General features: G+C 42.5%; 1 protein-coding gene across 1 annotated transcript in view; it reads right to left on the reverse strand.

The window, feature by feature from the left end:
- Positions 1–15,423, reverse strand: part of SLIT3 (slit guidance ligand 3) — a gene marked incomplete at both ends in the record, with an annotated part of 527,658 nt that overhangs the window by 194,669 nt on the left and 317,566 nt on the right. The window contains 2 exons of the mRNA XM_082324538.1: positions 5,524–5,687; positions 10,687–10,758. Of these exons, the coding sequence (XP_082180664.1) occupies positions 5,524–5,687; positions 10,687–10,758 (236 nt within the window). The remainder of the gene's footprint in view (positions 1–5,523; positions 5,688–10,686; positions 10,759–15,423) is intronic.

The raw sequence follows: 15,423 nt of genomic DNA on the forward strand, positions 1-15,423 counted from the left end.
AAAGCAATACAACAGCTGTACAATGAGGACGTCCCCCACGGCAGAAAGCGACCATTCATACACACAGACGCAGAGAAAAAGGCCGCCGTCTCCCACTTTGTTTATCCGTCTTCCTGCGACCACCGAAACGAAGGGCCATCAGCAGCCCTTCTCTGTACGAACGGGGACGGACTGCATGGAGAGAAACCGCTCTGCTCCCTCCGGAGGAATTGCTACTGCCCAGCACTAGCAAAATCTGCATCATTAGCAAATAGTTCTCGCCCCTCTTTAGCTTCCAGGGAGCACCAATCTTCCCTGCTGGCAGTACCTCCACGTCCCATGCTGAAAGCAGCAGACCTGCTGCTCGTTATGCAGCTATATTATGGCACAGAGTCTTTTAAATAGGAGCAGATGGGGGGGAGTTCCTCTCCCCACACACTTTTCCTTTGGCATCTTCTGAAAGTTCTCATTAAGATACTAAGCTTGAGGAGTGATATTTTATTAGTTACTCATTGTTGGTTGTCTCCTCAACAATATGCTATGAAGTTATTAGGAGAAAAATGGACCAAGGCAATCTCCTGAGTTTTGTGGTCTGGCCCAGAGAGTAACAGCTATGTTTTAAGACCGTTTGACCTCACCTAAACAAATAAATCTGCTTCCTCATTAGGGCTTCCAGTCAGCATTAAGCAGCAGGAAGCTAATGTATTTTCCTCTTCATTATACCTCAGGTACAGTCTCGCTGTATGAACCAGAAACTAAATTTTCAACGGAGATTTGGATCAATCCACTATTTTCTTAAAATCGGTATCAGTTTATTTAGCCAGAAATCACTAGACACTTGGCTCTGGTCATGATGTCTCTCTTGCATCAATTTCAGACTGAATTTTAAGTTATTTAATCCAAATTATGCATCTTGATTTTCTTCAGGTTCTTGCACATCTTCCGAATGGGAACTAAGGATCAAGAATCAGAGACAATGGTTTCTAATGAAAAAGAGAATGATGTAGGGATCCATCTTCCTTCCCTACAATGCTTGTTTCATTATTAAAGAAACCTATCTTAGAGAAGTGCTTAAAAATCACATATTTTACACTTAAACTTTGCTAAATTTCACATCACAACACATACAGGACAAATCAGCTCCAAATTAATGTCAAGATTTTAGAATCTGGTGCTTCTTACCTGAGAAAAGCATGAATTCATTAACTGTTAGACATATCAATCTCTAGTCTATTCTAAGAAATCTCATCCAATCTTCATATTCCATTGCAAACGTTGCCCACGGTAAAATACCTCAAGCTACTGCCCAAAACTATAACAAATCTGTATCTACCTGCACCTTCGGAGTCAACACCAAGACCTAACATACTGCCTCAGAATCGGCAGCAGAGCACGAAGGAAAAATCAACTTCCCACCGCCACCCACGGAAATCAACCCACAGCCTCTGCCTGCTTATCTGCCAGCTAGCCTCCTCTGCAAGCAACCCCCTGAGAACTGCTGGCGTTGGAGCTTTCCGACAGCAGCTCGCTGAGGACAGCAGTGGCTGAAGTATGCTACGCATCATGGTATGAGATACAACGCTCCTGAATGCATCTACTTTATTCTTAGATATGCAGTTCAGACGCATATTTATTTTCTCGTGTATGTAACTTCGGAAAAACAGAATGATTCATCATTGTAAAAAAATCCAAATGGGCTCACTCGGCGGGTCCTGCACAGAGCACTGAAGGTGCTGCTGATGGTCTAACTTCATGAACCCACTGCTTCAGTTTGCTTCAGTTTGCAAAGCTTTACAGCCACACTAACGCAGGTGAGAAAACACATTATGACCTGACATAACTGCTCAATATGTAGATTAATTTCAACTTCAATAAGTAAAGAGCAGGTAGAAGAAAAATCAAAGAGCCATAATAAAACTTATATGAGAGGAAAATGAAATAAAATTACTATCTTAAGGAGGTCAGAGGAGGACAGGAGACACACAAATAGGCAGAGAGAGAGACAGACAGAGTTAGAGAGACAGAGCTCGAGAAAGAGAAGCCAGTTCAACAGTGAAACATCTGAACATGGGAAGGAAGCTGGGTTTGATCCAAGCAAAGACTGGAAGGCTCTAAGAGGTACCAAGCATAAGCCAGCACCCCCAGATGCTTCTCTGCTAGCTAAGGGAATATAAAAATAAACAGCTCTCAAGGATCAGAGTGCAGGTAGTATTTCACATGAAGTCTTTGTTTAGTGTACTGTTTTCTCTTGTCACGGCAATGAGGCAGTGAATTGCAAAGTTACAGTGGAGAGAGAGGAGAAATCCATCATGCGATCTACATGCAGCACATCAACAGGGGCACTCATCCTCTGGTGCCGCACAATTTCCTCTTCCACAACATCCTGTCTTGTAGGAGACCGTCTCTTGTAGGAGACCATCTCTCCAAACACATCCCAGAGCTCAGTAAGCGGCTGTACAGGAGGAAGAGTCTGTTTGGAGATTTCTTTGGGAACAGATGGCTTCAAGGCAAAGGCCCAGGAAGGCTGCTCTGTCAGGGGTGGCTCTGGAAGAGAGACTCTCCTCCGAGGAGGGGACAGCTTGCCGAAGAAGCCAGCCAGAAGGCTCTGGTGGGTGACAGGCCTGCCAGCAGTACTCAGCGCTCTCCCCCGATGGTGAGGGGCCACCTAGTCCCAACCCTGCTCGGTTCTGTTAATGACCTTTCCCCTGCCTCCTCAGTTACACAAATCCAATTAGACGTATTTGCAAACCTACCTCCAGGCAACTGCGCACTATTTAATCCTACACATTTACCTACAGTTCTGAGCCAAATGCTCACGGGCATGAACAAGTGAGACCTGGAGTAGCTTTTCTGCTGCTCACAATTTGCCTACAAGTGCCGTTTGAATTAGCATTTTTATAATTTATGTGCACAAGCTGAACAACATTTTTAAAAGACAGACTCTCAATTTACACAGGTAGGACTCAGTTTACACAGATACACCTGCACATAACTCTGACTCCAGCAACATTATCTTGAGAGACTTTGCACCTAATGCTTATAAACGTTACTGTACAGGACTGGTAGCACAGTGTCCAGAAGGAATCAAGCAATTTGGGTTCCAGTTATGGCACTTCTCTGTCAGTGTTTCACTTTTTCTTCTCCAACTTATGCTATTCCTTAGTATGTAGCATTCAAAATTTGTTTCCAAAGGAACATTTGTCATAAAATTATAAAAAAATCCTATTTTTGCATAGGGTTCAAAGAATAACCAGAATTCAGTTTTTCAAGGATGTTTTTCTTCTTTCCCCAAATTATTTGATTCTACTCTTTCTGCTTTGAAGCACGCAACAGCACGCGTTGTGAACTGGAATGCTCTGGTGAAGCCCGTTTTACAGTGGAAGAAAAGCTGGGTTTTCTTCTGCTGTGATGGTATTCCCACTGCCATAAAAACACAAGTGCTTGAAATGCTGAGCCTATACTTAAACGGAGTAGTTCACTACACTGTATTTCAGCTCTTCATAACTATGATGCAAAGGCAGCTTTCACTGCCAGCTCGAGGCTAGTTACAGTGACTCATATAAGCTTAAATCGTATAAAATTCCTTTGCAGAGGGACAAGTTCAGTTCACTATTCACCTCCTGTCCTAGTTTGACTTCATAGTCTAACACGAACGAATTATGCCGTAAAATCAGGAATAAGAGCTGTAATAAGGAGCAGGGAAGATTTATATCCTCTTCAAACTAGCTGTCCACGTAGGTTTTTGTTGAACTAGCACGTACTAAGCTGAGTTCTCTGCTAAATCCTCCACTAAAATGAGCTCTTCGAATTTATTTCTTTTTCAGTATATTTCATTTCCCAAATGAGGGTTAGGGAATACAGTCGATGGACTGTCTCACTGGAAGCTTCTTTCCTTTAACTTTTATGAATTCACGTTTTAAAAAAAAAAAAAAAACCCACCAAAAACCCCCAAAAACCAGGCCAATCTTGAGAGTTCTCTTATATGTTCTTGGTCCAACAGGCAACTGCTAAAAACCTTCTCTCTTTTGGAAGTCATAGTCTGCACAGAAATCTCCATTTAGATGAGCTCTGTCCACGTCACATTTCTCATTCAAGCAATTATTAACTCTTCTGATTTAAACAACTCTTTTTCCTTCACTTCACTGTATCATAAATCCAAATAGCTGAACTCATGCCCCATCTGAAACTTCATTTCATAAGAAAAAAATGCTGTGGTTACCTCTTTGGTAAAATTAGATTCTGCTAATAGCTAATTCATTTATTCATTTCTTTTTTCCTTCCTTTCCCAAGACTGTTAGATTTCTGAACTTTTCTTTTTGTTAAACTTTTGATGTAATTTATCAGATATTCTGGGCACCATCAAATGTCCACAACCACGCAGAAGCTGCTCAGCACTCTTGAAAATCATGCCACAAAAATCAGTGGTGCACAACTTCATTTTCCATGTGCCCATAACACCTCCTGCCCACCTCCAGGGCTGGGCATTGATTTACCATCCATGCTATAGTTAAGGGGATCAAACCCTCCTTCTCTAAGTACAACCGTTCTCTCTTTCTTTGCCACATGTAAATGAAACTATAGAAAAAAGGCATTCCTAAAAACATTTCTAGCACGAGCACTTGTACTGTATTTCCATCAGCCAACACATGTATCAAGGAGATAAAGCTTTAGGGTTCACAGGCCGTGAGAGATAAAGAACACAATGCCACAAGACTCACAGTCTATCACGATTAGGACTCACATCGGCTTCATAACAAGCTCCCCGTGTTCCTTACCATTTGGCCTGCAAAACTATCTCCAAACTTGTGTCTGGTATCTTCCTTTGTTTTTTTCACAGCATACACACTGCCATGCCTCTCCTCTGCCAGATCTCTCCCTTTCAGCCAAATTCAGAGATTTCTTTTTCCAATTTTTCTATTTTTCTCTCTCTTTTTTTCTTTCTTTCTTTTTCTTCTTAAGAAAATGCATTTCTGTCACAAAAGAGCCAAGTGCAGTTCCAGAGACTTGATGAATAGGCCCAACATATAGACACATGGTTTCCGAGTTGGCCATGTATCATCAGCCTCATTTATCAGCGTGGAAACTTGTGGAACAGCAAAGTGCATTGGCTCCCTAAGAATCCTGTTTCGGTCCCCGGGATAAAATCTGCTCCTCACGTTCTGTAGTCCAATCATTTATCAACAGTCTCAGATTAGCATTTTCTATTTCCTTTCTTTCGTATTGCAGTCAGCTATAGAGCTCTTCCCTTGAGAAATACCAAATTATCCACACCTAATTGATTTCTTATGTTGATATCATTGGCAATGCTAAAGTAGAAAAATTAATTTGAGAACTGAAATGTTAACTGGAATCCAGTAATTCTTACAAAGCTGAAAAAAATAACAATTTGATCTACTCCCACACAGTTTAGCAATGATAAAAACAAACAGGACTGCTACAGAATGGCATTCAAACACAACATAGTAATTTTCCACTCACTGTTTTTATGTGACTATCAATACAAAACCATGAGCTGATAGATAAATGAATAATTGGCACCATTACCAGAGCAGACGAAGTCCTTCTTCTGCACCTCCGCCACCAGAAAACCCCGCAGGCTGACAGGTGCCAAGCAGAAGGTGAACTGCCCGATGGTGCGCCTCTGCCGCAGCCAGTCAGACAGCCAGGCCAGGTGGCAGTCGCAGTGCAGGAAGTTGGAGTGAAGCCGCCTACGAACGACAGAAAACCCTCCGGTTATTAGCAGTTTTTTGAACAGAAGACACAAACCAGAGCCATCAAGTACAAGGCTGTCTGGCTCTTCACTGCAATTTAAGTAGGACCATTGCAGGTTATTGGTTACAGCTGAGTCAGGCCTACATTGCCATATAATATACAAATGTCCACATATAAATTAGTGCTATTATTTATAATGTCCTGGAAGAATGAAGCTAAATAATTATCTGCCTACACATAATCATGAGCTGGCCATTATAGAGAAAAGAACATGCAGGATTTCAGATTCCTCCAAGTAATCACTTTGTCTGTGATTTCATATCAGAAATAACTGCATGGATGAGGTATCGTCGAGCAAATTCAAAAGATGGGTTGTATAAACACAGGGACCTGGCTGAAAAACAGGACAATAGGTGATTCTTCCCTCTTCTCTCTTCTTTGGGGAGGCAGGGGAGAGAGAGCGGGAGAGACAGACAAACAGACTGACCCCACATACCAGAGGCTATTGATACCTTGTATGGTCCTGTCTTGCCTGTACAAATTCACTAATGCTCTTTTTACAGTGGCAATTTAACACGAGTATGCAGGTTCTAGACAGGAGTTTTCAACTCGTGATGAAGAAGGGGACCACGACAGGGTCACGACACACAGCAGCGCCGGGGCCGTTCTTTGTAACGGAAGATCTAGCCGCACAGCTGCCCTCCCAGCCTGCTTCTCGCCTGGCCCTAGAGATGTGCAGGAGCATTATCACACTGTGGGGGGAAGCCTGCAAAACGATGATGCATTCAGGGAGCGAATCTGGTAATTTTAATAGCTACCAAACTTTAGGTCAAAGCAAAAGCCTAGGACATTAATTATTTCATTCCTTGTAATGAGTCATACATTTGCAGCGTTATACCAAATCTGAAATGATAAAAGAGATTGAAAATCCTGTCAGAAATGGTTAGACAAAGCATTATTCACTAATATTACAGGCATTACATTTACAAAAACGCACAGAATTGGTGGGCACAGGATTTAGTCTTGTCCATCCACCAAAGAAATTAACTGTCTGTCCGCGAGATCTTCATGCTGCACCGCAGCAGCGCAGGTCAGCAGCGGTGCCGCGGCTGACAGTCCCCAGACTTGCACGTCTGGGGTGGGCAGCCACAGTAAAAGACCACAAATCTGGAACTGAAGAGTTATTCCTGTAGAGCTGGAAGACATTAGTCTCCTGGAGCACTGTAAAACGTAATTGTTTTAGAAGGATGGCTAGAAGACCTTGTTTTTAGGGATTATGAAGCTATTTAATTGACACTGCAGTAAGTTAGATTTCTAGTAATATGTTTTGTTATTATGAGCCATTAATCTGCCTGGAACACTTTTTGTTGATTGAAAGAACAAATAAATCCATTTACAAAGAAAAAAGAGCAAATATCACCTAGCCAGAAACCATCCTAAGTAAGACTTTGTTCTAAGTTAGAGAGTAAGCATTTCATTTAAATCCTCAAAGTATTATCCCTTCCCCCCACAGCAGTCAACAACTATATTCAGAATCATCTTCCTTCAGGAGCTGAGACAGAGCTCATCCCGTGCCATCCCCCGCATCCCCTGTATGGATGGAGGCAGGCAGGAGTAACAAACCCACATTTTCACAAGAGGGGCAGCTTTCCAGTTCTGTGAGTTGTTTTTTTTCCCCTCACTAAATTTTTATAGCTGATTTCTGGGTTTTCCCATTTTGGTGGTGCGGCCTGGCACCTCTTCGCCAGCTCGCCTGCCTCAGCAGAGCCCGGCCTTGTCGTTTGTTCAGGTTTTCTGCACGGACATTCTGCAGTTTGCTTTTGAGAGGAGACCATTCAGAGAGTCTATCAAGCTTAACAAAGCAGCCTATTAGAATATATTTTTGATAATTATATTAATGAATACAGCCACGAAAAGACTTTTCACAGTACTTCAACAGCATAATACACCAATTCCCTGTGAACGTGAAAAGCACTGAAGTGATTTGGTACATTTTCGGTTTACCCTTAAATAACAAAACTAAAAGAAATTATGCAATTACTTATCTCAGCAGTCACTCACACATGCAGAGATAACAGGACACTGACCGTTAAGCAAATAGGTATGGGGGACATGCCTTAACATAAATAAAGCTGTTTCCAGCAAAGGAAAGCAGATCAATAAAAACTAATTCCTGTCACTTCCAATCAAAGCTAAAAGATCAATGAAACTTAGCAACAGAAAAGACAGTTAAAGAAAAGAGGTTAGCACAGAAAAGCTGATATTTTAAAAGAATTCTTCAAGTGCTTCAAATCTTACTAGCACTTTTCTCTTTCCCCCCTCCCCCCCCCCTTCCCTGAGAGGTCATGTTCAAGTTGAATATACTCTTTATTTTGCCTCCTCTGCTCTTCTTAGACGAGCAGCTTGTTTTGAGAGCCATGAAGAAAAAGCTATTTATCCACAGAACTACCACAGCAGATGCAGCGGTGGCACAAGCAGCCCCAAATGTCCCGCTAATGGATCTCACTAGTGCGTAAGAGAGACGCCTAGAGAAAAGACTATCCGCACCCCGCTGGGCCTCAGCTGGGTGGGAAAAAGGGCTTGTCCCTACTTAAGTAACATTCAGACCAAGGATTCCCTCCAACAGCTTCGGGGAAAAAGCATGTCTAAGTGTGAAGCTATTTGAGAAGGTGTACAATGATGATTGTTTTCCAAGAACACAGTCCAGTCACCAAACTGTAACGAACATTATTCATGATCCATTTGGGCTGAATTTGCATCAACAACCAAGAGATGAAATAGTAGACCTTATTCAGCCATTACGCCTCAGACAGCTTTCTCCTTTTGTGCAAACTGTTCATTGAGGTTTTATATTAATGCAGGAGAAACAGGTTATCAAGTGAAATAAAGCTCAGGAAACTAGAGAGAATATTAACGCTTCCCCCCAAATAGTATCTTTATATAAATATTTTAAATGCGTGAACAAAAACATTTTTACGTGGGCTCAGGGGTGTATCTAGTTGTTAGGGTAGTACTATCCTTTTACACAAAACTTAGTTAAATCAAATCAGTATTAGCCTTAAACTCTGAACAGATGATGTTCAGAAAATATTGAGTAATATGTAGGTATACAAACTGGTTTCATTAATACTTGCAATTAATAAAGTATTAATTGTGAAAAGTCCTAAGATGACTTGGGGATAGAGCAAGAATTTTCAATATGAAGGAGCAGCAGAAGAAATTATGAAATGCTATTTGATTCCTGTATTTATCTTACATTAATTGCTATTTTGATGACTTTTCTGCCTCTGTTGAAACAGATGGAAAGAAATATAGAAAACAAAACCATTTTACTGTATTTCCACCTGTCTACGCAGGATTTTTTAATTCCTGTATTGAACTGCCAAGAAGGGTACTGCGTGTTATTTGGCAGTCTTTGGAGACTGAAACGTGCCACTTGATATTGATGAAACTACCTTTACAGAACATGAGGTGAATGAATACGAATGCAAGTTTGCAAAGGTGCCCTTTTAGCCATAGACCCTAAATTAAATTTCCAGCAAATCCTTTTAGAGTGGGTCAGCATTCATGTTCTATAAAATGTGGCTCTCAGAATTCAATATAAAAGCTTCCCTTTATAAATCCTATTTATGACTTCCTTCCCCCTTTTTTTTTTCCCTTTTTTTTTCCCCCCTTAATTACAGCAGAGGGGGATTAGTCAGTGTAAGTCTCCAGGGAGCTATATACAAAGCCATCTCCGAAATTAAACTAAAAGGAAAGTGGCAGAAGGCATTTAGCTCTGGTAACAGCCAAGACTGACTAATCTGAAGAAGCCAGGCAAATTTTCTGGACCACTGTGACTGAATGAGAAAAGGCAAAACTCCAGGAACCTTAACCCTACACCTTTATCTTCTTTATCCATTCTCTTCTAAAAGACAAATATCTAATTTCCATTTAATTACTTATTAAGATCTATGAATGTCACCACTTAATGAAGAAAGTGAATTTAAATCAGACGCTATCTTACATAGATTGACACGAGTAAGAGCCATTTTTCCTCAGGTCTGTTAACTTATTTAATATGATTTTACACATGCGTATGTAACATCCTTAAAGCATTTTATTTTTTCAGTGCCACAGGAAATTTTCAGGCTAGCTAATATTTCCCTTTCTTTGCTTTTAGTACTAAATATATCTTATTTGAGTTCGAGATTTTGAAAGAAAAAACAGAGAGACTTTGTTTAAACATGACTTTTCCTGAAGTTGTGTATTCCCTGAAGGAATTTAAAGGAATAATTTATTTAAAGAAAATGCTTTTGGTAGGCTATGGCTAAATTATACAAAGGCACACAGTCTAATTTCACAGTCTTTGTATTTTGGTCTACTAAAGTCGATCAGGGCTTTTTCAGTGGAATGGTGCCCAGCTATAGAAAAATGGATTTGACATAAGAGAAGCTTTTATAAAAAATGCATCAGAATCAGTGATGTTTTGTTTCAGAAAGTATCTGGAAAAGAAGCTTTTTTCAAGTTCTTTAAAAAATTTCTTGTTTCAGAAATCAGTATTCTGAATTTGAAAAGAAGGAATAGGATTTCAGCCGCCTTCACAACCCTGCCCAGCCTCACCAGGGGCTCCCCGGGCTCCCCCAGCCCTGCCGTGGCCCAGGACTCCAACGCAGCCCAGCCCGGGGCTCCCAGCCCACCCTGCCTGGCCACGGGCCCCGTCTGAGCTGCTCCCCACCCGTGGGCTGATGTCCCGGCCTGGCCTCAGCCATCCCCGTGCCCACGGAGGAGCCGGGGGCTGCCCCCGCTGTGGGGGGTCCCTGTGGCTCAGCCCAGCCGCAAGGCCCTGCCGGGCCGCCACGGCCCTCACAGGGTCAGTGGCCGTCTTCCTCAGGAGAGCAGGGTGAATCGTTCACATCGGGAAGAGACTGAAATAAGATTATCACAAGACGACAAATATCCGAAGAGTTGGCTTAGACCATTATTATTATTATAATATTAAAAGATATTACTTACAGAGTCCTGATCTTTGGCATGTGATTGAAACTGGTAACAGGAATGCGGGTGATGTTGTTATTGTTGAGAGTACTGTTAGGAGAAAAAAAAAAAAAAGAGAGAAAAGAGAATAATAGATTGATCAATTATTTAACATTTCTTCACCAACACACTATTTACAGAAACAAGCTGCTAAAACTCTTGGTAATAAATCTGCCAGGCTGTGAGCAGTCAGACATGCTGACCGATACCTCAGACCGCTTGTGACATAGCGAGAAAGATGTTGTTAGGGCAAAGCAACCAACGGCTGCCTAAGAATGGATGAAGGTTACTATTTACCATGTCCGAGTACCAAGAAGCAGAGGAGATGAGTTTTTATCGACTACCGGAGCGGATTCAGACTTTTTGGTTAAGCCGCCGCTTTGCTTGAAAACCTGACGCAACTTGAGTGGAGGAACATCAAACTCGCACGCCGCAACATGAAAGCTTTGCACTGAAAGCGCTCACTCGCACACACAAAGAGAGCTGTTGACTCTCCCAGGCTTGTTAACACAGCCAGCTTACGTGGACAGACAGCTCAAATTGCCCTTTTGAAAACACACGGACGGATGGATACCCTTTCTTTGGTTTCCTTATGAAAAAAAATATACAGGTAGTGGAACGGACCATAATAAAACATGTCACGACCCAGGTGTGTAAGGATTTCTGCTGCTCTGTCAAAGCAGAGCTTAAGAGAAAATGATCTCAGCTGCTGGTAGGGACCCCCTTAGCGCTTCTTATGAGAAATGAACTGACTCGATTATCATCAGCTGAGTGTGCTGCTCCCATTTATGTAGCTCCTAATTATATCAATGACTCTCTAGCAAATTAGAAGCTATAAAGTTTATCAAGATGGCACAGGAAATGGAAAGCCCTCCAACAGGGCATAATTGTCATGCTCCAAACGCACCAAATCCGCAAATACAGTAGCCCAGTTTGTCATGAGAATTGATGGGGCCGGGGATGACGCCATGGCCAGCGCGGCCAGCCCTGCTGCTGGCTGCAGCTGCCTACGTGAAACGCGCGGTGCCCACAGCGGCGCGGCACGGAGCAACCCCTGCTTTATACCAGGGGCACGGCGCTCCACAGAATCATCACCTGGGCAGGAGATAGCGCTTCTGCGCGTTTGTGTATGGGCTGAAGAAAACACCTGCTGAAGCAACCTAACGGCACATTACCCCTCCCTGAACTACGTTGTTGTTCCAATGTTATGTATTTACATTGGACATTTAATCACAAGCTCTCGAAGAGTTTTACAGAACTCTTTAGCCCTCTTGGTCATCTGCCAATTTAAAAACATTTTTACAGTTCTGCCTAGAAATTGCTTGGCAAAACCATCATCTACAGCATCAACAGATTAAAGCTAAATTAGCTTACACCCTGCGAAGACTGTTTTTCTGGTACACGGGAAGACACATACGCACACTGGCAAAGCCGGGAGGCTGCGGGGTAACGCGGCTACGTGCAGGCGCACCCAGGAGCGGCGTGTGAGCAGGCTCTGACGCTGGCAGCAGCGTGTTTGTGCTGCGGCTGCGCCGCATCCCAGCAGGACAGAACACGACCACTTTGTTTTTAGGATCGTAAGCTGGTATTTCAGCATAGTGCTGCGCCAGATGGATCCACCATCGATCTGGAACCAGCTTAGGGGCTGACAGACCCATGACAGCAAACTGCACCAACAGAGCAAAATTACCCTTCCTTTCCAAACCTGTGAGCAGAGTGAGTTATGTCAGTAAAAGCAAAGTTTTGGAAATCTGGAATCTGCATGTGAGATCTGTTGCCAGAGATCGGTGTCAGTCAAGTCACACACATTCACACACCAGGCTGATAAGAGCTGTGGGTCTCAATGCATCATGGCTTAGAGTATAATATATAGTATTCATTCCAGATCCTCTGGAAAACTTGATGCTGCCAAAAACTGGGCAAGAAACGCATAGCTAAGTATTGGGATCAACGGGTGTACAAAATTACAGGTTTGTGTATTCAATTTCTCAATATGCAAAGACTCAAAATGCAGCCTATTATAAATTTACTGGATAAGATGAAGAGGGCAATACTGACAACTTCAGAAGTAAACCTGAAAGTAAGCTCTCGCAGCTATCAGCCATGTCATTTCATCAGCTGTGCATCACGATCCGCACATCCTGCTGCCATACTGTGGCTTCGGAGCTGGAAGTGAAGATGGCGAGTATTGCTCTACCTCTGTAGGGCTGAAAAGCTCTGCCTTTGAATTCCTGCTAATGTCAGGATGCCAACACAAATGTCCCACCGTGGCAGTTCGTACGGTGCAAAATGAACCTCTCTGTCATACAATTGCTACTGCTTGATTACCTTATTTAGCCAGTGATGCAAACCACAGTCTTTTGTAGACAGTCAGCCAAAAAAAGCATGTACAACCATTTCAGAAAGTGAACAAAACCTCTTATAAGGGTGCATACATATATACATCAACACACCCACCCCTCAATATCTATATTTATTTTCTATTTGCATTTGCACGTGCATGTTGAGAAGTTCAAACAGGGCTCACAAATGGAATTTCTAATTACACCACCATTTTTTTTTCTGTAACCATAAAAATATAATTCACCCTCTGCCTCAGTTGCCTGTTACACAAAAACGAGCTATGCATTTGGTTGGAAGATTTTAGATATACACTGATAAATAAAAGCCACATGTGAAGTCAGCTCACAAAAATTCAATCACATTCATAGCTGATGTCTGAATAGGTCACGCGTGGCACTACGGGAGTCAATGGAAGCCACAGGAATTCGAGGGAGACTTCCTATTGATTGCAAAAGGACGCGGATTGGATTCAGGCAGAACAGGACGTGACAGCGAGCCTCCCCCTGCGCTAACTCAGGGCAGAGAACACGTCCCTGTCTCCCAGTGCAATTCTTCATCTGGGGGCGGAAAGGTCAGCCTTTACTGTCTGGTTTGATGATTCAAAAATATATTTAAATTTCTTAAAATATTTCTGTTTAACAGACAAAACATTATTCCAGTCACACCGTATTTCTACTCACAAAATATCAGATGAGAGCGGCTCAGGTTTTGCCCCTAATAAGCAAAGGTTTCCCATAATTCATCAACAAATATATAACCCTCCTTCTAAGAATCCTAAGCCAGTGCTGAATTAATATACTCCTTAAACACAAATTTCAGGGATAACTCTAGCAGATAGCTATTGCGCAGATGACTTAGTAGCATACTATTCCATTGATATTTAAATGTTAACCATAATGAAGGCAATAAAGCATCTATGATAACAGCAATTATTTCAGAACAAAGAAGGCCAAACACTGCAAAGGGCACTAATTGAGAGTGAACCCTCTGCGTTCCAGCCCAGGTGTAGCTGCAGGAATTTAGCCCTGCTGCTCGGGTTGGGCAGAGCACACAGCTCCCACGCAGCAGGAGCTCCGCGGCTCCTGAACGGGGACGCTCTCAGGTAGTGGTGTGCTCCAGAGGCGTTCTGCAAAGCTTTGCAGCCTTCCCAGTGATGATTTTCAAGAGCGCGTGTCCCGACAGGGGTAAGCACACCATACAGCGACGTTTTTAACACATGAAGGGAGAAAATAAATTCTGCTCCAGTCATCCGCTAGCTGCTCAAAGGCCCCAGTCTCGTTTTGATCAAACTAAGATTCAAATCCACAGAAACAGACGCACAAACACCAGGAATCTGTGAGAAACAGAAAACTTCCAGAATCTTCTGACTCCTGCAACGTCATATGGGGAAACTTGTATTCTGCTGGGTCCTCCCCAGCCTTATACCTCCCACCTCTTCCAGAACCCAATATACCCTTGTCCCTGGAAAAAGCACTGTCCTCTCATTTAGAAGTCCTCTCCCTGTAAACTATTCACATCCAAAATGCTGAATCAGGAAACTGAGGTTATAGGCAGTATTATTTATGCCAGCAAACTTCCCACCTTGGGCCGTGATCCTTGTCAGATCTTGCAAGCTAAGCAGAAGCAGACTGCAGCAGTCCTAAGGATCCTCCAAGGACTACTTGGAAGACGCATAACGTGGGATCAGCAGTCTTCGAGGTGGCACATCCTCCACCGGTATGAACTGTCATAGTCCCACTGACTTCAATTTACAACCCCAGAGGAACTGCTCTCCTCACTCACTCCTCTGCCAGTTGCCGAAACTGGTTAGAGGCATGCATGGAGCTGCTTTCCTCCTCCTGAAGAGTAGACTTACAGCCCCTACTAATCAGAATTTTTTTAAAGGAAAGAATGCTCACTCTGCAATCCTGTCACTTTTTGAAAACCATTACCTACCTCCTTCCTCAAACTTTTTGTGCAAATTTAACTACGTGCAGTTGCATTTCCGTTCTCTTCCGACTTGCTCCAAATTCATGTACACCACTGTGGTCCCGACAAAGAGCTGTTAATTCCAGACTCAATGTAATGACATTAAAATCATTAACCTGTAGAAATGACTGTCATGTGTGTGTTTTTTGAAATAATATTTATGCACTATTCTTTACTCCTTTCTCCACCCTCTTCAACAGGAATACATGTGTTCAGGACTAGATGAGACTCAGAAGAAAGTTGTCCTCCTAATGCTAGAAGAAATCACACAACTTTTACGGAAGATACTTTGGAAAAAAAAAAGGAAAGGATTTAAATTTTGAAACTACTAGTAATACAAGTATTTTATTTTAAAAACTCAGGAACTCTAAGCATCCTTTCACGTTCCTTGGACTAATTCAGAGA

This window comes from Platalea leucorodia (genome assembly GCF_965183815.1).
Source record: "Platalea leucorodia genome assembly, chromosome: 11".
Classification (NCBI taxonomy): Eukaryota; Metazoa; Chordata; class Aves; order Pelecaniformes; family Threskiornithidae; genus Platalea; species Platalea leucorodia.